Source organism: Labeo rohita, chromosome 12 (assembly GCF_022985175.1).
Source record: "Labeo rohita strain BAU-BD-2019 chromosome 12, IGBB_LRoh.1.0, whole genome shotgun sequence".
NCBI lineage: Eukaryota > Metazoa > Chordata > Actinopteri > Cypriniformes > Cyprinidae > Labeo > Labeo rohita.
Window position 1 is genome coordinate 14860367 of NC_066880.1, and position 23534 is coordinate 14883900.

The 23534-nt window shown below is 35.2% G+C and overlaps 2 protein-coding genes across 2 annotated transcripts; one reads left to right on the plus strand and one right to left on the minus strand.

Moving 5' to 3' along the window:
* Positions 1-366: 366 nt before the first annotated feature.
* On the minus strand, positions 367-4421 carry calm2b (calmodulin 2b, (phosphorylase kinase, delta)). The gene is made up of 6 exons (XM_051123972.1): positions 4273-4421; positions 3164-3194; positions 1617-1760; positions 1343-1449; positions 1120-1255; positions 367-1038 (listed from the first exon to the last, which is right to left on the minus strand). Exons 1-6 carry the CDS (start codon positions 4273-4275, stop codon positions 1010-1012), a joined length of 450 nt encoding a protein of 149 aa, XP_050979929.1. The 5' UTR covers positions 4276-4421; the 3' UTR covers positions 367-1009.
* A 10106-nt stretch (positions 4422-14527) lies between these two features.
* On the plus strand, positions 14528-23534 carry msh2 (mutS homolog 2 (E. coli)). The gene is made up of 16 exons (XM_051123965.1): positions 14528-14776; positions 14959-15107; positions 15194-15481; positions 16827-16973; positions 17056-17205; positions 17310-17443; positions 18375-18574; positions 18665-18774; positions 18882-19005; positions 19778-19928; positions 20016-20113; positions 20578-20823; positions 20928-21132; positions 22514-22761; positions 22843-23012; positions 23096-23534. Exons 1-16 carry the CDS (start codon positions 14569-14571, stop codon positions 23276-23278), a joined length of 2811 nt encoding a protein of 936 aa, XP_050979922.1. The 5' UTR covers positions 14528-14568; the 3' UTR covers positions 23279-23534.

A 23534-nucleotide genomic window follows, 5' to 3' on the forward strand; every position in this document is an offset into this window, starting at 1 on the left:
GGCTCTTAATGCATCATTTTCCCTTCTGAAGCATTTGAACATTCTGTAATAGTTGCATATGAGTCGGAAAGGGTTAAAATACACAAAAATGCTGAAAAAACAAAGAATTTGTGTGACCTTAAGGATTTTTCAGAAGAACAGCAGGCATTTTAAACTGTTAGGACAAACAACTTGAGTAAGTCTTTAAAAATACCTAATTACTGCTAATTACACTGATTATAATTATGCAATGTCCCTCCAAAATGAAGAGTGGACTAACAATTGTAAATGCAGTTAATAGTTAATACTAACCAACCAAAATACTGTTGAATTCTTTCTTTTAGATTCCACCCGAGTAGTCATTTGAAATAAAGGCAGGGGAAGCAGTTTTTGGGTCAATTGTTAATTTTATTGGAAAACAAATATACAACTTGGAATGAATTCTGAGGCATGGCTGTGCCATAAGCAGTTACAAAAGAAAAGTGACTAATTAAAAAGCATAGTAAGAACAGAACAAATACAAAAAGATTAGAGTGTATGAGTACCTGGCGATAAACCCGTTAGTATTCAATTCAATGATGTTGCAATAGTGCAATGCTGAGGACTTTTCCCATTTCTATTTATACTCAGTCCATTGTCCATGCAGAGTTGCACCTCCACATAAAATCAAGAGAAAAAAGAATCATGCCAAAAATTGTTGAAATGATGCCACACTGTGAGTCAGCTGGACCCTCGATGTCACCGCTTATCAGGTGGGCAGGCAGACAGAGCAAAAAAGGGGAAAAAGGGGCCTGTGCGTAGTCAGTATCTGTGCCTATACGTATCACCTGGTCCCATAACTGCTCCTTCTAACAGATTGTTTACGATGACTAGGAGTTGGGGGAAGGCATGAGCACTCAAATCTTATAGTATACATGCAGATCCTTTGGACAGCAGGAGAGGATGGGGAGAAATTAAAATGAAACATTTTACAGAAATTAAAAACAAGAAAAGGCAGATAATTTTATACAAGAAATTCTGTACAAGGCCTTCACTTCGCTGTCATCATCTGTACAAATTCTGCGGAGAGAGAGGAAAAAGATTAAGGATCACAAAAAAAAGCAACTCAGAATTCAAGACTAAGTAAATTACAACACTCACCTTCATAATTGACCTGACCATCTCCATCAATGTCTGCTTCTCTAATCATTTCATCCACCTCCTCATCTGTTAATTTCTCTCCCAAGTTTGTCATCACATGGCGCAGCTCAGCAGCACTGATATATCCGTTCCCATCCTAAACAAAGAGAACAATCCATCCAAATGATTTAACATCTAGGAATGTTACCAGCAAAGACTTATAACACTTCTTAAGAAGGCTTACCTTATCAAAGACACGGAAAGCTTCTCTGATCTCCTCCTCGCTGTCAGTGTCCTTCATCTTTCTTGCCATCATGGTCAGGAACTCAGGGAAGTCTATTGTTCCATTACCTGATTAAAGTGTAAAGTACACAGTCAGATAAGTGACACTGCACTATGAGTGATGATAATGTTTTAACTGTGATAAAACACAAGTCATATGCAAATTAGATCCTAGAAGTTCTGCAAGAGTTAACATCATGCCGATGGCTAATGTAGCAGCAAAAATGTGTCCTCACCATCTGCATCCACCTCATTGATCATATCCTGCAGCTCCGCTTCTGTAGGGTTCTGGCCAAGGGAGCGCATGACAGTGCCCAGCTCTTTCGTGGTGATGGTGCCATCCCCATCTTTGTCAAATAGCGAGAACGCCTCTTTGAACTCTGGAAGGATTAACAAGGAATACAATATTCATAAACCTTCCTGCAAATGTCATACACATCATTTGCTTTTCCATTTTAGCAATAAACAAAATGGGTGAAGTACTTCTACTTCTTCATGTCAAGCTTTCTGAATAATTAATTACTTGTGGGCATTGTAATTCCACATGGGCACTTTGTAGATCCTAAACCATGTACCTCAGGCCAAGTTTAAAATTCACAAACCTAAAAGTAGCATTTATTACATAGTTGTCTGGTGCCAAGACCAGAAACAACAAATGCCTCCATAGATGAATGTCTAAGGTGACAGGATGGTGTTGAAGACACACCTCAGAGCCATGGCAACACCTGACCTCTAGTACTAGTTTTAAGGCCTTTGAGTGAAGGCAGTTCAACCTGAAGAGCACCAATAGTTACATGCACAGGCAACATGCAAAACAAATCACTTTGCCTAGATGCCTCGAGTGCCTTCTAGATTCAATTTCAAAAGACAACATTTTGTAGAAGTCCAGTAAGAGTCAGCACTGGCACTGATCAGTTTAAATGAGGAGAATTGATCCTTGCAGGCATAGTCGGGACAAAGCTATAGTGACAAGTAGGACTGCATTTCACCAGTGCATGCTTTTGCCCAGCGGTCTGAGCACTAAAAGGCAATGCAAACTCCATTCTGTGCCAACACTATCCACCGAGCAGAGCTAATGAGACCATTGTGATATAACGTCATTACAGTGACATTACAGATGGACAACCAGCTTTCCTATTACACAAAACATGGGATCATTCAAAATGTTTTACTGAAACACGCAAAATAATACTGAAGCTCAAGCTTACTGAAGCTTAAGGAAATGCTCACTTATTAATTTAGGTCATTTTATTTTTTTAAGAAACAGCACAAAATACAGAACAATTACAACTTTCCCACCTAGTCTCCCAGTTAAAATAATCATAATAATTCCATTAATAAAAACCATTAGACTATTTATTAATATTTTTATAATTCTATTTTAATTTTAGTTGTTTTAGTTTGTTTTATATGTTAAATTTTAGCTAGTTTTTTTTAGTAACTTGTTTTAGCCATTTTAGTAGTTTTTGTTTATATACAATGAATGATGACCATATATAGTTTCATTAATACAAATGAGTAAAAATGCCTAAGTAAAAAAAAAGTTACTTAAATTACAGTTACACTTATCTGTACAGTATCTGTTATAGCTTGTTAGAAGCTGTAAAAGTGACAAGCCCACACATTCAAGGAAGCAACAGCCCATCCATTCACACAGATCTGACTAAAAGGCAGCAAATGAGTAATTATAACAAACTAGAACAGCCAGGCTATTGCAAAACGCCATAATCCAGTGCAGAAACTCTGAAGGGGTGTGTAAGCAAAGCAAGTTGCATGTCCTTACCAGCTATTTGCTCCTCTGTGAGTTGATCAGCCTGGGGATGGGAAGAGATGACAAACAACCATATTACTAAATAGTGTGGAGAATACACTCACCAAGAATTCATAGTGTTTTGATTCACTGACATCAATGTCTAGCAACCCGTGCGAGACCAAACAAAGACCTCAGATTCCCTCCCTCCAAATGTTACGACACCAGCTGGACAGAATAAAGTCCCACCATAGCGACGGTTTTTAGACACTCCTAACAACAGTAGTTCATCCACCCACCTGATTCCCGGTAACGTATTTGGTGAACTATTCCCTCGTGGCACTAATCAGTAATTTTAGATAGTAATATAACCGTTTTATTGTTATAGTAGCCCTGTTCTATAATGCTCGAGTAACCTAGTAAGAATACTGCAGGCTATTTCAAAATGACTGAATCTGATGATCATATGCACATTAAAATAAATTGATTTATGAGGGAAACGCGTGATAGTGTGCATTTATATCTTAAGGTGATTCAAGAATTAGAGTAAATGTACCCTCTACGACTTTAAGCCAAAAACACAATACATAACAGGTTTTTCGGTTTAACCAGCTAACTTACTTTTCTTATTGAAGCCCGTAACTAGCTCACATGTGATGCTGTCCAGTCAACTTCACAACTAACGCAACCAGGACACTTTCAGAGCTTAAACAGAACGAATTCTGTATCAACTGTTCTTACTGAACCCTGTTACAAAGTTTGATTAGAAGTACGATCTCAATAGGAAAACTGAAAGTGAATGGGTTCAAGCAGACCTAACGTTAGTCTGAAGTTACTTCCTTCGCGATAGCGCAGAATTTCTTCGTTTCAGCCTGTTATGTTTAAAACCAGAAGCGGAGTATGACAAAAAGTAGAGTAAAACCCGAAGGAACAGCTTTTGTGATGCAGTGGGTAACGTTATATTCCTTCATTCAGTCCATTCACTGTAATCTTAAATTTGGCGGCATATTTCTATAAACGATTGGAGAAAACTCTTTATCTATTTCTTGACGACTTTGCTTCCGCGGAAACATATGTTAACACTATATGTCATTTCACTAACGCATATCCATCATTTATTAGAAATATTAGCGTGCACTCACCATTTTTTCTTTTTCCTCTGTCTGTCTCCCTCCGTCTCCGTGAGAGATTCACAAATGGTGGTCGGAATATTGGTATAGACCCGCCTTAACGGTCGTACATAAACACCTCCCATCCTCCTTGTGTCCATCCGCCAACCGCACTGCATTCTGACTAGCGGTGCGTCGGAAATGCCGCTATATTTACCCGCGTAACTAATCTGAGATTGAATAAACGTGATATATGTGCTCAATCAAAAACGGTACGGTATTGTATTGTGTTAAAGGCTGATCTTGAGGCGCACTTGCAGGCGGACTATCTGAGGGCGGAAGAATACCGAACGCGTTTCGGCTGTGCGGATGCTTCTGATTGGTCCGTTTGTACCTGCAATGCGTCACTCCCTGGTCACACACTGTAGAATTTGCCCGGTCATAAATGCCATGTAACTTAGAGCTGAAATAGGGAATCACCTGAGCCGTTGTGAATTCCACCCTTAGGGGGCCAAAATTATATTCTGGGTACATGTTAAGAGTTTTTAAAAAATTATATAACACCCAAATTTGATGTAAAAGACATTCACAGTTCTTAGTATGGTCCTACCATTTATCTTTACACAAAAAAGAAAACATATGTTTTCCATAGAGGCTTAATTGTATGCTGTTGAGTTGTAGTTTATGCACACATTTTGCAATTTTTAGATTCAAATAACCTTTTTTTAGAATGTGCATTAAATGTGTAAACGAAGGAAAGTTGTGCAACTAAAGTGTAACTATAAAGTACTATATTTTTGTTCATCAGCTGAAAAAAAAAATAATACTAAAAGTTATTCCAATTATACCGTTCTTCAATGTTGTTATCTTTATAGTTATGGTGTGAACTTCCCTTTCTGTATAGAATTAGAATGATTATTAAAATGTTATTATTAATGATTATTGAAACATTGGTCTTTCTATCAAGATATTCCACCGTTATTGGTTTTAGCATAACAAGCTCTTAACGAAATATCTGATTAATGTTTTGTTGTTGAATGATCATTCGAGGCACATACTGTATCTGTTTAATTTATCGTTGATCGAACAAAACAATATAGGAAGTGCAAATCAATAGGCCTGTGTCATAATACAACTTCAGAAAGTCAGTAACAATAGCAACAAAAGTAGTGATGCCATCAACCAGATCCTGCTTTGTTTATCAAGGCCTACTCAAACTCCTAGCCAGTTTCTCAATGCTCGACTGCTTTAGCTCCCTCCTCACAGGCCACCTGTCTCTGGCCATGTCCCAGGTCTGTTGGATATTGAAGGGATGAGAAGACAGACTGTTGCTGAGGGGGGTTGAGGCATTTTCATACCAAAAGAGCAGCAGGAGCAACTGAGATTAAACCACTCTCAGTATTGTTAATGTGATGCATTTGCATTGTATTCATCTTAGGAGCTGCTGGATCATAGGGTTCATTATTTACCCCAGATGTTTTCCATGACTCTGCACCCCCTCACCTCTAACCACCGCTTCTCCAAAAAGGAGATGACTGAATCAAACTTCCTTTTAAGAAAACAGTTACGTCTATAACAGAACTGCATGAACTTGGGTGGTTCCTGCATGCTTGCCTTTCCAAAGCTTGTAAAACCAAGGGAAAGAGTGAATCATGCAGTGGTTATACCCACAACACATGCAACATGTGTGCCTAATGCCTCTTTCAGGTTACCTAAAAGTTTCCGCACTGTCTGGATGCATAAAGAGGTGTCTAGTAGCCTAAAACAACGCAATTCCTGTAAGATTTTAATCTGTCTTCCTAGGCCTCCACAACATTAAAGTAAACTTTTTTTATGCAATGCTATTATTTAAATATTCATTGTGTTGTGCAATACTTCACTTGGGAGACAACAACAAAAATGAGCTTTCAAGGGCATTTGTTGGAGTAAAAACATATGTTATACACTACCAGTCAAAAGTTTTTGAACAGTAAAAATTTTAATGTTTAAATAATTCTCTTCTGCTCATCAAGCCTGCTTTTATTTGATCCAAAAGCTGTAATATTGTAAATATTTTTACTATTTAAAGTAACAGCTTTCTATTTGAATATATTTTAAAATGTAATTTATTCCTGTGATCAAAGCTAAATTTTCAGCATCATTACTCCAGTCTTCAGTGTCACATTAACCTTCAGAAATCATTCTAATATGCTGATTTGCTGTTTTTTATTATCAATATTTAAAACAGTTGAGTACTTTTTTTTTTTCAGGATTCTTTGACGCATAGAAAGATCCAAAGATCAGCATTTATCTGAAATAAAAATTCAGTCGAAAGCTTGGAGTCAGTATAATTTTATTTTAATTTTTAATTTTTTTTTTTGAAAGAAATGATAGCAATTAATACTTTTATTTTGCAAGGATGCTTAAAATGGATCAAAAGTGATGATAAAGACATTTATAATGTTACAAAACATTTCTGTTTCAGATAAATGCTGTTCTTCTGAACTTTCTATTCATCAAATAAACCTGAAACAATTCTACTCAGCTGTTTTCAACATAATACAAATAATAAATGTTTTCTGAGCAGCAAATCTGAATATTAGAAAGATTTCTGAACGATCATGCGACTGGAGTAATGATGCTAAAAATTCAGCTTTGAAATCACAGGAATAAAGTACATTTTAAGTTATTTTAAATAGTAAAAATATTTCAAAATGTTACTGTTTTTGCTGTACTTTAGATCAAATAAATGCAGGCTTGGTTAACAGAAGAAACTTCATTCAAAAACATTAAAAATCTTACTGTTCAAAAACATTTGACTGGTAATGTATGTAGATGATCAAATATACATCATTGTTTTCATTAATTGAAATAAAGCTAAAATAAAATAAAACGACTGACATGTTTAAGTTCTAATACAAATAATAGAACTTAAACATAGAAACATGTTGCTTGTTGCTTTTTAACTAAAATACAGTAAGTTTAAGTTTAAAGCTAATTAGAAATAAAAAAAAAAAACCCTAATAAAAATTACTTTAGCTTAAACTATATTTGTGTGTGTGTGTTGCCTTGCAATGACAATATGATATGATTTGGACAACATTCGTACGGTCATAAAATACCATGATAATAAATATTATGGTACAGATAAATGAATATGGTACGATATAAATGTGGCACTGAAAAATTATCATTATCATGTTTAACTTAATTCATGTAGTGAGGATTTTAATCTAGTAAAACGAGTTCAGCAAAATCACATATCCAGGTATTGCCTTCAACTATGCCAAGAACTTTGGTAATAAGATGCCAGTGTCTGTGAATGGGTAATTGAGGACATAAAAAGCCATGTGAGACACAGATGGTTGATAATCACTGGTATAAAGAGCCCCTGACCACTCAGGTGTTTACTCAAAGTGAGGGCCATGAAACTGAAGACCTATTCATTCTTAATGCACATTGAGGCTTTGTACCAAACACTGGCGGACTTTGCAACACCAGGCTCCGGTTTCCCAACATAGACCCTTGTGTGGCTGCGTACACGTGTGTCTGTGTGGTTGTGCTGTACATAAAGGAAAAAGAGCGTGACTGAGATTGTCTTTCCCTTTCTGAGTATCCATCTGTTTCCCTCTCTTTTTCTGAACGACCGCCAAAAATCGTGTAGTTAAAAGCAGGAGTCATCAATGTTAGGCAAACTTCACAAAAATGTAGTAATTACAGTTTGATATTTATACCAAACTGACTTCGGCTGTCTGTCTGGGAATGGATGGAGGATGTTTCAAATTCAATTCTGGTAAAATAAATTCAGAATTCACAATGGAATTCACAAAGGCTTGATTCTGGACTCGTAACAGACACGCTCTGGATCTTTAGCAGTAAAGCCGATTGAAAAAGGGGATTTATATTCACATAATCTACCACCTCTGTCAGATTTCTCAATAAGAACAATAAATCAGAATTACATGGAGTATTTTGTGGCTAACATAGGAGAGTAGTGATATAAAAAATAATTTAAATGATTATATATTAGTTAATGCAAAAAAGTCCTCATTCTTCATGTTGACATAAAGGAGGCGATATAATAAACTGCCTGAATGCATACATGATAGCTTTTGTGTAAACAAAACAATACATTCAATAATAAGACTTAAAGAAAGCCGCACTGAATAGGATTAGATTTAGAAGCACCGATTTTCTGTCTGCAATGGATATAAATTATGTCACATCTCTCTTTATTGCTCTTTGCAGATACGCAGTAGAGCACCACGGTTAACATAAACCTCAAAGATAGCTTTAATTGCTGCAAATAAAAAGCTCAACATGGTAGGTTAAAGTGCAACTGATATTGCAACAAGGATTACTTAATGGTAAAAAAGCAGTGACCTTAGAACATGGCTTGATACAGGAAACAATTGCTAATTGTTGAGCTATTTACTATGCTATAATAGGCTATATTATTCCCAAACTTTCTTGATCAGTGTTGTTGTGTGTCTCAGACATTGTAAAATGCTACCTGTAATTCAAGTACAGCAGAGGCTTCAGTTTCACATACAGTACGGCATTAATATTTAACCATGTATTTAGTGAGACCTATTTGACATCACCGACGCTCCAGATAATTAACACACTTTAAAAAAGGAGCTTTATATGAAGAGAACAAACTGTGTATTTATTCTCCTCTAATAATAGGCTGTGCATCTGTTCATTAACATGACAGCAAAACGCACATGCAATGTATACATCTTTAAGATGCATTCCACATTATATTTAACCTTTTAGACTCTCTCTCTCTCCCTATCTCTCTTTTATTCCAGACGGCCCAGTTTTAGACATCTGATACGCAAGACTTGGCTGTTCTCACACACAGACACTGTGTTCAGTACTTACTGATGGCCAAGTTACTGAGATGCCATTTAGCAGATAATAACGAGAAGACTAATATGCACATCCATTGTGTTGACAAGGGCAATTACCGACATATGACCGAATGAAGTAACAACTGATAGCTCTTTTTTTGGCAGGTCTTTGTCTTGTGTTCTTCCAGAAATCGTTTTATTGCTCCTTGTTGCCTTTTGTACTACTGTACTGTATGGTTATTGACACCAGTTTAGTTGCTTATTTTTATACACTGTCAGTCAAAAGTTTTTGAACAGTAAGATTTTGAATGTTTTTTAAAGAAGTCTCTTCTACTCATCAAGCCTGCATTTATTTGATCCAAAGTACAGCAAAAACAGTGCAATTTTGAAATATTTTTACTATTTAGAATAACTGTTAAAATGTAATTTATTACTGTGATTTCAAAGCTGATTTTTTAGCATCATTACTCCAGTCGCATGATCCTTCAGAAATCATTCTAATATTCTGATTTGCTGCAGAAAACATTTATTATTATGTTGAATACAGCTGAGTAGAATTTTTATCAGGTTTCTTTGATGAATAGAAAGTTCAGACAAACAGCATTTATCTGAAATAGAAATGTTTTGTACCATTACAAATGTCTTTATCATAACTTTTGATCAATTTAAGATTTTTAAATATTTTTACTATTTTATTTTAAAATGTAATTTATTCCTGTGATTTTAAAAAGCAATTGAATACAGGATTATTTGATGAATAGAACGATCCAAAGATCAGCATTTATCTGAAATTAAAAGCTTGTGTAACATTATATGCTATATCATTCAAAAGCTTGGAGTCAATATAATTTTTTTTTTTTTTTTTTGGAAAGAAATTCTAGAAATTAATACTTTTATTTAGCAAAGATTCTTTAAAATGATCAAAAGTGATGATAAAGACATTTATGTTACAAGACTACTATTTTAGATAAATGCTGTTCTTCTGAACTTTCTACTCATCAAAGAAAACTAAAACATTTCTACTCTGCTGTTTTCAAAATAATAATAATAATAATAATAAATGTTTTTTTGAGCAGCAAATCATGATATTAGAATGATTACTGAAGGATCATGTGACTCTAGTAATGATGCTAAAAATTCAGCTTTTAAATCAGGAATGAATTACATTTTAAAATATATTCAAATAGAAAACAGTTATTTTAAATAGTAAAAATATTTTACATTTTTACTGCTTTGCTGTACTTTGGATCAAATAAATGCAGGCTTGGTGAGCAGAAGAGACTTTAGATTAAACATTAAAAAGATTAAAGATTAAAGAAACATTACAAAGATTAAAACATTAAAAATCTAAAAAAAAAAACTTTTGACTGGTAGTGCATTGTGAATTTATGTTCAGCTATTCTTTTTAATAGTTAACTTAAGTTAATCTTTCGGGTCATCAGTCATCAAAGCTCCGTAAATATTGGTCAAAGACACAACGATTTACTTTAAACTTTACCAAGCGGATTATCCATTAAAAACTCCCAAAGATCATGTTTTCATGCCGTTTTAAGTCTTATTTTAATGTAATAAATTTGTTACAAAAGTAAAGTGTGTGAATTGTTTACTTACTTTTTTATTAGTCTTCCCATTAAGGCCATTATATTGTTCCTTTATACTGATTCATGAACACAGAATGCGCACAAACACAAGAGGCAGTATTTATCGCATGAACCAATCACAGACGAACACAACCAGTCATATCCAATCATATCACAATGGAGGCATTGGCTAGGAATCTGTTAAACCTCCATGGGCTCAGAGGAGGTGAGAGAGATTTGAACTCACGCGGTAAGTTTACCTGCTGGTGTCGCTGTTGGACAATATTTCTTGAGTGATTTATACACTTTTTAATGTTTTATTTTGTCATTTTGGTGTTGTTTTACAATTATTTTTCACATCCAATATTTTGAAGAGACACTGCCTTCTCGGAGGAAACAGTCCTGATAAACTGTCACAGTGCTTGCATTATTTGTGATGCTTAAAAAGTTTGACATTATGTAGAAATTTCCATTATTTGAGCTAGAAATAATGACAGAAATCGCAATACAACAGAGTGTGCTATAAAATGGGTCTGTCTACATCCTGATGATTTAATCCTCTGCAGTGCTCCCAGTTCTGCCCTGTCACAGCAGTAACAGTCAGACCATTGCATCTGGCCACAGTCCAGAGCGCTGCAGCAGGATGCCACCCCCATTAAAGCAGGCCATCCCGCCACGAAAGGCCACTGCAGAGAACAAACACACTCTCACTCAGCCCATATGGAACTCATCAGCGAACAATACCTCTAACCTGAACAGGACTGCAACAGATACAGGTTGTTTACATCATTTGCCAGGTACATACTTTGTGCCAGTCCCTTTGTATACAATGTGTTCATTTGTATTTATCAACCTGATGAAATTGTTTCTAAGGTAAAGACTTAAAGGAAGAGTTCACCTAAAAATGAAAATTTGCTGAAAATATACTCACCGTCAGGGCTTACAAGATGTAGATGAACTTGTTCATCAGAATGGATTTGGAGAAATTAAGCAGTACATCACTTGCTCACCAACTGATCCTCTGCAGTGAATGGGTGCCGTCAGAATGAGAGTCCAAACAGCTGATTAAAACATCACAATAATCCACAAGTCTCCAGTCCATCTCTTAACATTTTGTGAAAGTCTTGCATAAAATCTGCATGTTTGTAATAAACAAATTCTTCATAGTGATGCTTTTAACTTTAAACAGTTGCTTCCGGCTAAAATATGAATCCTCTATCCACAATATTACTTTCTCCAGTGAGTACATTTTCATTTTTGAGTGAAATATTCCTTTAAAGCCAGTAATATCCCACTCATTTTCCCACTGATTTTCAGTTTGAATTTTTATTGAAAGAGACAGCAAGAAATGAAATTGTCATCTTAAAGGGATAGTTCACCCAAAAATGAAAATTTACTAGTCTCATGTCATTGCAAAAGTACAACATTCTTCTGTGAAACATAAAAGATTGGTAATTAAACCATTTTTTTAAATTAAACACTTTTTTAGTGAGAACTGATAAAATAGATGTCTGCAGCTTTGGTTTGTTCTTCAACCTGTTTTCTCAAGTTTGTAAAGTCACTTACGTTTCAGTGGAACAAGGTTGCATGTGTGTACATATGTATGCATATATGCACAGTACTTATGTTTATGTACACATGCAAACTGCTTTGTAGGATACAATGCAGATCAAATGTTTGCCACAGCTGATTCCCATGTCTGTTCATTCAGTAAATGAAGTGAAGGTACTTTAGAGAGGCACACAGCTGAAGTGGCTGTTATGTAAGAAGTCTTTCATGTAGATTCCCTGTAGAGATGGATCACTTTTCATTCTGGCCTCACAAGCTCAGTTCTGACACCAAGTGACACTTACCTGCTATTACAACTTGGGTGCAAACCCACATCTCTTAAAGGGATAGATCCCCTGTTAAAACACTGGAAGCAAGCTGAAGATACTGTTGTTTTTCAGCAATTTGCCATAGCTTTATAGCAGCCCATTTGTCGGAGTGAAGCTCAGAGTGAGGGCTCGAATGATCAGGCCTTTAATTACAGCTTCATACAGAATGGATGGTTATCTTGTCCCAGGGAATGAAACAAATAACCATCATTAAATGTGAACTTGCTGATCTGTGATTAACCCGACACATGCAAAACAATTATTTTCAATCAGTTTTAGCTGTGATTCAGCTGATATGGCATGTTCAGTTCATTATGGCAGCTATATTTGCAGGTTAAAAAACAACTGTGTGTCATATTATGTTGTGTGTAAATACAAGTCAGTAAATCCCTGGAACAAGGACTTTTTTATATATTATTAATGTAGCAGATGATGTTATTCTCAGTTCTCTTCTAATAAAATGTATTTATGTGTTTTTTTGTTCATTTATTAATTCATTCTTGGTTAATTTATCATCATTTTCTGTTACTCTACCAATGCAGTTCACAAAAAATATATATATTTTAATTATAATAAAACAACATTAATCTGTGTACATCTTGTTGGACAATTGTTTTCACAAGAACACAGAAATGATTCATACATTACCACAATAATAACATCAGTAATATTATGATAAAAAATACTTCTGACTTAAACTATGATTACTTTATGACATAATGTTTTCAGTCAAATCATAATAGTTAGCTATTAGAAAAGTTTTTTTTAAAAACATGATTCTAGTTAATTTAAAAAAGTCAGCATTTGGGTGTGCAAAGTACCGTTTTATGATATTTACCCAATGTATTACTTTTTTAAAAAATCATAATTAAATATATTAATAATTACACTACCAGTCAAAAGTTTTTTAATGTTTTGTAAAGAAGTTCTGCTCACCAGTCTGCATTTATTTGATCCAAAGTACAGAAAAAACAGTAATACTTTGAAATATTTTTACTATTTAAAATAACTGTTTTCTATTTGAATATATTTTAAAATGTAATTTATTCCTGTGATCAAATCTACATTTTCAGCATCATTACTCCAGTCTTTAGTGTCACATGATTCTTCAGAAATCATTCTAATATGCTGAATTGCTGTTCAAGAAACATATTATTATTATTATTATTATTATTATTATTATTATTATTTAAAACAGTTGAGTACATTTTTTTCAAGATTCTTTGATGAATAGAAAGATCCAAAGAACAGCATTTGTCTGAAATAAAAAGCTTTTGTAACATTATACACTATACCGTGCTTGGAGTCAGTATAATGTATTTATTTATTTATTTTGGGAAAGAATATAGAAATTAATTTTTTTATTTAGCAAGAATGCTTTAATTGATCAAAAATTATGATAAAGATTTATAATGTTACAAAAGATTTCTGATTAAAAAAAAATCTGCTCAGCTGTTTTCAACATTATAATAATAATAAATGTTTTTTGAGCAGCAAATCAGAATATTAGAATGATTTTTTTGAAGGATCATGTGACTGGAGTAATGATGCTAAAAATTCAGCTTTGAAATCAAAGGAATAAATTACATTTTAAAATATGTTCAAATAGAAAACAGTTATTTGAACTAGTAAAAATATTTCAAAATGTTACTATTTTTGCTGTACTTTGGATCAAATAAATGCAGGCTTGGTGAGCAAAGGAGACTTTTTTTTTTTTTTTTTAAAAGCATTAAAAATCTAAAAAAATTGGTAATTTGAATAAATAAATAAAAATACAATATCACAGCAAATCCTTACCACACATCCCAGTTTTCACAATATAATTTCCATATCCTTCCAGAACAATGCTGAGATAATGGTAAAACAACTGAGGACTTGTTTCTTTTTCCAATCGACAAAATTCATAAATGCCATATACAGAACTGTTACATACAACCTTTCTTTATTTGTAATTTGTCATGTTGTCGTCATTTTAACTCCGCCCCGTTTGCCTTTGACCCTTCCTGGCGCGCCTGTGCTGTGGCGGGAGATTCCAGCATGGCGGTGCAACCTAAACAAAATCTGTCTATGGACAGTGCATCTGAACATGGATTTCTGAATTTTTATTTTTCTATGCCCGAGAAACCGGACACCACCGTGAGAGTATTTGATCGAAACGATTACTATACGGTGCACGGAAAAGATGCGGTTTTTGCAGCCAAGGAAGTTTTCAAGACGAATGGAGTCATCAAAAACCTGGGCTCAGGTTGGCTATTAACTTATAAAATTATTTCATAAAATAGTTCATTTGGTTTCTTTCTGTGCAGATATTTACATCTTACTTAAACTGCATAAGTATAATAATTTGTGAAAGACTTTAAATTAATGTTTATATTATCAAATCTATAATTATGTGTAATAAAGGTGTTTTGTATTTTAAAAATGCAGGCAGTAGGAGGTTGGAGAGTGTTGTCCTCAGTAAGATGAACTTTGAGTCATTTGTGAGGGACCTGCTGCTGGTCAGGCAGTACAGGGTGGAGGTTTACAAGAATGCCAGTAAGAGCAGCAAAGAACATGACTGGCAAATATCTTACAAGGTATCTTGCATTCTTCCCTGATTAGTAACATTTTTGTCAGTGTATTAGCTCTCCTGGTTTCATCATGTTTGTGTTTTGCATCCTAGGCATCTCCAGGAAACCTGACCCAGTTTGAGGAGATTTTATTTGGCAGTGGTGGAGGGCCCGGGGAGGGAGCTGCTGGTGTTGTCGGGGTTCGTCTTGGCACCGGAGCCGACGGACAGCGTGTTGTCGGCGTTGGCTACGTGGACAGCACCCTCAGGAAACTCGGCCTGTGTGAATTCCCAGACAACGATCAGTTTTCCAATCTTGAGGCTCTTCTAGTGCAGATCGGGCCCAAAGAGTGTGTGCTCCCTGGAGGAGATGCAGGTGGAGACCTTGGGAAACTCAAACAGGTAACTTGCTTACACATGCCTGATTGTGTGTTATGGTACAACATATAGATGAACAATATATTGGAATCTCATTGATGCGTAAGTTCAGAATCCAGACACTTTTTCTTGCAATTCTGAATTTATATCTCAGTTTAGAGTTTGCATCTTGCAGTTCTGATGTTTGCAGTTTATTTATATATTTATTTTTGTTTTTTGTTTTCAGCCACAGAATAAGAATAAAGACAATATAGAGTTTATATCTCACAATTATGTCTTTTTTGTTGCAATTAGGAGTTTATAATTCACAATTCTGACCTTTTTTTTTATTAACAGCCTATCTTGTCAGTGGTGAATTTTCCCCATTTTAAATGTAATGTAAAATAATAAATCTCAAAATGAATATAATATTTTTAATACTTAATAAATTATATTTTATATACCAAAAAATAAATGATTTTAATTTATTTTGTAGAATTATAATGTAGGCCATGTATTGGTTATCTGTGGAAGCCTGTTTCCTCCACTGAATAAAAAAAAAAGGTTATTGTCACTTTTTATCTCACAATTCTGACTTTTTTTCTCAGAATTGCAAGATATTAACTAATTCAATAATTGTGAAATATAAACTCGGAATTGCGAGAAAAAAATCAATTTTGAGGAAAAAAAAGTCATTATTCTGACTTAATTCACAATTGCAAGAGCAATTTGTAAAATATAAACAAAAAAGTCAGAATTGTTTGTTAATTGTCAGTCAGAGTTGCGAGACATACTGTTTCTCAGAATTGCGTGATGTAAACTCACAATTACGAGAAATAAAGTTAGAGTTGAGTGATATAAACTCTGACTTTTTCTCACAATTGCAAGTTTATATCTTGCAATTCTGACTTTTTTTCACAATTGTGAGATATAAACTCGCAATTGCGAGTTATAATGTCCAATTTTGTGGGGGGAAAAGTGTTCTGATTATCCTGACTTAATAATTTGCAGTTGTAAGAAAAAATTGTGTGTTCTAAAAGAAACAAAAATTTGAATTGTGAGTTTATATCTTGCAACTCTGACTTTATTTCTAAAAATTGTAAGTTTATATTTCAGTTCTGAAGGGGAAAAAAGTCAGAATTGCCAGATGTAAACTTGCAATTGTGGAGGGAAAAGTTGCAATTACCTTATTTTTATTTTTATTTTTATTTTATTTTATTTTATTTTTTTAATTCAGTGGTGGAAACGGGCTTCCGTAGTTATCAGACATAAAATAATAATAAAAAAAAAAAACATTTATTGTATCAGTCAGAATTTTAATATTGGTGCACCCCTAGCACAAGATTCTATAACCAATGTATAAACATGCTGGTTACTGTTCATAATTTAGGTGGTACAGCGTGGTGGCATTCTGCTCACAGACAGGAAGAAATCAGAGTTCTCAACCAAAGACATTGTGCAGGATCTGAATCGGCTACTGAAGGCCCGTAAGGGAGAGACTGTGTCCAGTGCTGCACTTCCAGAGATGGAGAAACAGGTTTGGGGTTTTGCAACACATTTTAGATGTGTAATTTCAGGTGCTTATACAGGAGATTTAATCAGGTTTTTGTTTTTTCCAGATTGCAGTGTCTTGCTTACAAGCAGTCATCAAATACCTGGAGCTTCTCTCGGATGAGGCCAATTTTGGTTCCTTCAAGATAACCACTTTTGACCTCAACCAGTACATGCGCCTGGACAATGCTGCTGTCCAGGCTCTGAATCTCTTCCAGGTCAGGGGTCATTCAAAAACGAGATATATTCAGGTTTTTCAGTAAAGGGTTATTGTGAGTTCTGATATGTTCATACTCTTGATTCCTCTGATTCCTCTTCTCAGGGTTCCTCTGATGATGCTACAGGCACACACTCTCTGGCAGGCCTCTTAAACAAATGTCGTACCCCACAAGGACAGCGGTTGATCAACCAGTGGATCAAACAGCCTCTCATTGACAAAAACAAGATAGAAGAAAGGTGAGACTTTTGTTTGTTGCATATACTTTTAAATCTGGATGTCATTCTTGGATTCAATCTGATAGATATTTATAGAATAGTATTGAGGGTTTGCACTTGCATCACGTTTGGTAAGTTGCCCTAATGTGTGGCCATATTGGCGATACTTGGATGTAAACAACAGCATTGATTGCATGGTTAATGTACTACTGATTATGTTGTTTTGCCAATTTATGCTGTCTAAACCACAGGAAAAAAAACATGTGGAAGCTGCTAAATCATATAGAAAAGGACTTGGTAAGCAGGAAATGGTGTAATATTTTGACAAACAAGTTAATAGGTGGCAAAGATACGTACAAGCAGTATTAAGGTATTATCCTAATATTTCACTTACCTGACCAGAAATGACAAGAACAAACACAAATGTTGTCAAGATGTTGGCTCAGTTTGGCCAACCACAAACGCCTTTTGTTCCTCAGACAGTCTTTTGCACTCTTCTTCTTTATTTGGTATAACTTTCGGCAGTCTATAGTACTGCAAATGTTTTTCCCGGTTTAACTGATTAGTATAGCCCAAAACATGACAGTAATTGACCATTTTCAGCAGCAGTAATTAGCAAAATATCGGTTCAGTGGCATTGTTTACTTTCAGTGCCTCCAATATGGCCTATTGATGATTTTTTTGAGTTTGTTCGGCATTAATATGAAATAGAAATGTTTTGTAACATTTTGAATGTCTTTACTGTCACTTTTGATCAGTTTAATGCATCTTTGCTGAATATATGTATTAATCACTTGAATTTGAAATGAGACTGAACTATGTTTGTTCAGTTGACCATCTTTAGTAGCTCTTTGTCTTGATCTTGTTTAAGTATCTTGTGAATGTAGCATATTTTTAACATGGAGGGTTTGTTTTTGCCTGTGACTTTATTATTTGTTTGAATGTTGTGCAGATTGGATCTTGTGGAGACTTTTGTGGAGGACTCTGAGCTGAGGAAGAGTTGTCAGGAGGATCTTCTCCGCCGTTTTCCAGACCTGAACAGAATGGCAAAGAAGTTCCAGCGTCAAAGTTCTAATTTGCAGGACTGTTACAGAGTCTATCAAGCTGTGGGGCAACTGCCGAGTCTGGTGCTGGCATTGGAGAGATACAGTGGTGAGTGAAATGTTGCTTGTTAACCTTATTTGCATTTGAACAACAAAATTTGTTGCAGAGCAACATGAGTGACAGCTGTATTTTGATCAGGGAAACATCAGGTCCTCCTGCACGCAGCATTCATCTCGCCCCTCAACGACCTCATCTCTGACTTCTCTAAATTTCAGGAGATGATTGAAACCACACTGGACATGAACCAGGTTTGCTGTTGTCACCTCCACTCTGTTTTCAAGTTCTCTTTGTAGGTTACTCTGGCTGAAAAGTAGGAATTCCTAAAATGTATGCCACTCTTGTTTTTGTTGTTCAGATTGAACATCATGAGTTCCTGGTGAAACCCTCATTTGATCCCACCTTGAGTGAGCTCAGAGAGAACATGGATCGTTTGGAGAAAGCCATGCAGGCTGCCTTGAACAGTGCAGCTCGTGAACTTGGTAGGTGGACATAGTTTATTTATTTTTTCGTATTAAAGAAGTCCACTTCCAGAACAAAAATTTGCAGATAATTTACTCACCCACTTGTCATCCAAAATGTTCATGTCTGTCTGTCTTCAGTCGTAAGGAAATTTCTTGAGAAAAACATTTCAGGAATGTTCTCCATATAGTGGACTTATGGTGCCTGCGAGTTTGAACTTCCAAAATGCAGTTTAAATGCAGCTTCAAAGGGCTCTAAACGATCCCAGCCAAGGAAAAATGTAAAATTTATATACCTTTTACCCTCAAATGCTGCAATGTCCATGTGTAGTCTTTTTAATCCGGGTCAATACAGTTAGGGTAAGTTGAAAAACTTCCATCTCATTTTCTTCTCCAACTTGAAAATCATCCTACATTGCTGTTTTACGGTTTTATTTAAAAGTCGTTTGACCTTCTTTGCACGTTCACTTTGTATACACTGGGTCTGTACTTCTGCAGTGATGTAGGAAGATTTTGAAGCATGAGATGGGAGTTTTTCGACCTAACTTAACTGTATTGACCCGGATTGCACATAGTACGTATGCGCATCACAGAGCTAGACAAGATGAGCATTTGAGGTTAAAAAAAAAAAAAAGTATATATAATGTTTTTTTTTTAAGAAAATAACCAATCGTTTCACTAGATAAGACTCTTCTTCCTTGGCTGGGATTGTTTAGAGCCCTTTGAAGCTGCATTTAAACTGCATTTTAGAGTTAAACTAGTAACAAAACCAATTTTGTTTGTTTTGCTATAGGGCTGGAAGCAGCTAAGACTGTAAAGCTTGAATCCAACGCACAGATTGGTTACTTTTTCCGTGTCACATGCAAAGAAGAAAAGAGTCTTCGCAACAACAAGAAATTCACTACTTTAGATGTTCAAAAGAACGGAGTGCGATTCACTAACAGGCAAGAGAGATGTCATATGAGATGTTTAAATACTGGTGCAACTAGTTGCAGTTGTTAGTAAGTGATGGGGTTGTGTCTTTTTCACAGTAAGCTAAGCTCTTTGAATGAAGAATACACTAAAAGCAGAGAAGAGTATGAAGAGGCTCAGAACGCCATCGTCAAAGAGATCATCAGCATAGCTGCAGGTGAGAGGCGTTCATTTTTAAAGGCTTGTTCATAATTTTAAAGAGATAGTTCATCCAAAAATGAAAATTCTGTCATTACTCTCCCTCATGCCGTTCCAAACCTGTAAGACCTTCGTTCATCTTCGGAACACAGTTTAAGATATTTTTGATGAATCTGAGAGCTTTTTGACCCTGCATAAACGGCAACGTAACTGACACGTTCAAGGCCCAGAAAGTTAGTAAGGACATTGTTAAAATAGTCCACGTGACATCAGTGGTTCAACTGTAATGTTATGAAGCTATGGGAATACTTTTTGTGCGCAAAGAAAACTAATATAATGACTTCATTCAACAATTTCTTCTCTTCGCACAAATGTATTCTCGTAGCTTCATAACATGAGGGTGAGTAATGACAGAATTTAAATTTTTGGGTGAACTATACCTTTAAGAATGAATAGTTTAATAACCCTGTGTTTGTACCATAGGCTATGTGGATCCAGTACAGACTCTGAATGAGGTGATAGCTCAACTGGATGCTGTAGTGAGCTTTGCTGTGGTGTCCCATGCTGCACCAGTGCCGTACGTGAGGCCTAAAATACTAGAAAAAGGGTCAGGTAGACTCATTGTGAAGGCGGCAAGACATCCCTGTGTTGAAGCCCAAGATGACGTTGCTTTCATTCCCAATGACGTCACCTTCAGAAGGGGCGAGGAGATGTTTCATATCATCACAGGTAAGCTCTTATTTGATAGAAGGATTATCAAAACGAGCTTGTAGAATTAAATAGAAGTTTAATGTCCATAAATGCATTAATCCATGCATTTCTGATGTGTTTAGGTCCAAATATGGGTGGTAAATCGACATACATCCGTCAAGTGGGTGTGATCGTGCTGATGGCACAGATTGGCTGTTTTGTACCATGTGATGAGGCAGAGCTGAGTGTGGTGGATTGCGTGCTTGCTCGAGTGGGTGCGGGAGACAGCCAGATCAAAGGAGTGTCCACTTTTATGGCTGAGATGCTGGAGACGGCTGCTATTCTTCGGTCAGAACTCATATTTTGTACATTATTTTTAAAGAAACATTCTGGGTTCAGTACAAGTTAAAGGGATAGTCCACTCAAAAATGAGATGAGAACCAAACTGTTTGGTTGATCACATTATTCTGTAGAACATAAAATAAGGCATTTTGAAGAAATGCATACAAGTTTGATAGGACATGAGGGTGAGTAGATGACGATGGAATTTTCCATTTGGATGAACTTTCCCTTTAGCTGAATTGACAGCATTTGTGGATTTGATGTGACTAGGGCCGAAATATGAATATTAGCTTACAAGATATTAATGTGGAAAATGTGTTTTTACAACATTTTTATGATCTTTTTAAAGACAAAATGCTATAAATTCTAAGTGCTAAAATATGCTTCAGCTTTTAAATCATCCAAAAATTGTCCATTCACTTCTATTATACCGGCCTCACTATAACCTTTTTTTTTTTTTTTTTTTTTTTTTTTTTTTTTGGTCATATTTTTATGAATTGGGCACATTTATAGTTACATGCGTATTGTCCCACTTTTTTGTAATGAATATACACTACCAGTCAACAGTTTTTGAACAGTAAGATTTTTTTTTTTTTTTTTTTTTTTTTTTTTTTTTTTTTTTTTTTTTTAAATTTAGGTTTATTTGTTCCAAAGTACATCAAAAAAACAGTAAAAATGTGAAATATTTTTACTATTTAAAATAACTCTTTTCTATTTGAATATATTTTAAAATGTAATTTATTCCTGTGATTTCAAAGTCAAATTTTTAGCATCGCTACTCCAGGCACACGGTCCTTCAGAAATCATTCTAATATCCTGAGTTCTGAGCACATTTTTTGATAAATTGTTTTCTTGGATGAATAGAAAGTTCATAAGAACAGCATTTTTTTGTAACATTATAAATGTCTTTATCATCACTTTTGCTCAATTTAAAGCATCCTTGCTAAATGAAAGTATTAATTTCTAAAATTTCTTTCCCCCCCAAAAAATTCACTCCAAGCTTTTGAATGATATAGTATATAATGTTACAAAAGCTTTTTATTTCAGATAAATGCTGATCTTTGGATCTTTATATTCATCTAATAATAAAGTAAAAGGTACTCAACTGTTTTAAATATTGATAATAATAAATGTTTCTTAAACAGCAAATCAGCATATGAGAATGATTTCTGATGCTGAAAAATTAGCTTTGATCACAGGAATAAATTACATTTTTAAATATATTCAAATAGCAAGAAGTTATTTTAAATATGAAAAATATTTCACAATATTACTGCTTTTGCTGTATTTTGGATCAAATAAATACAGGCTTGATAAACAGAAGAGACTTCAAAAACTTTTGACTGGTAGTGTATAATATATCACGTTTTTTATTTTGACTTTTCAGATCAGCCACAGAGGATTCCCTCATCATTATTGATGAATTGGGCCGAGGCACATCCACATACGATGGCTTTGGTCTGGCCTGGGCAATCTCAGAGTACATCGCCACCCGCCTCAAGTCCTTCTGCTTGTTTGCTACTCACTTCCATGAGCTGACGGCACTTGCACAGCAGGTTCCCACTGTCCGTAACCTCCACGTCACTGCTTTGACCACAGACAGCACTCTCACAATGCTCTACAAGGTGAAAAAGGGTAAGTATCTCTTAAAACATTTTCTGAAAACTGTTTTATGCATTTACATTGTGTATAATAATTGTGATTTATTTGGCTTAGGCGTTTGTGACCAGAGCTTTGGGATTCATGTGGCAGAGCTTGCTAACTTCCCCAAGCATGTGATTGCTAATGCACGGGAGAAGGCTCTGGAGCTTGAGGAGTTCCAGGATATCTCCAGAGCCGGGGAGGAAGCTGGACCCGAAGCCAAAAAACGCTGCCTGGAGAAACAGGTGAGGTTGAATGAAATGTTTGCATTTGCAGCTCAGTGTATTAAACTTTTACATTTAATAAACTGATGTAATCTTACCAATAGGAGGGGGAGAAGATCATCGAGGCTTTCCTGACTAAGGTTAAATCAATGCCTGTTGAAGGCATGTCTGATGAGGCTGTCAAAGAGGAGCTGCGCAAACTCAAGGCAGAGGTCATCGGACAAAACAATAACTTTGTCAATGAGATAGTGTCACATTCCGCCAAAGTCAGTCTGACTTCAGCCTGAGGGCTGAGCATTGGCTTAGTGGATAAAAGTCTAACATTTCTGTAAGGTTGTTTGTATAATGGAAATGGCTATAATCTATAGTAGATTAGAAAATTGTTCCATTTTAGCACTGTCCTTTTCTTTTCAAAGTTTTTTCAGGATATTTTGCTAATTGTTGCTGCATTCTTGAGCATTCTGTCATCATAAATCCCTATAAAGTAAAAACGTTCTAAAAATATTTTTTCCTGTGTATATTGTCAGTTAAAATCACATCTAC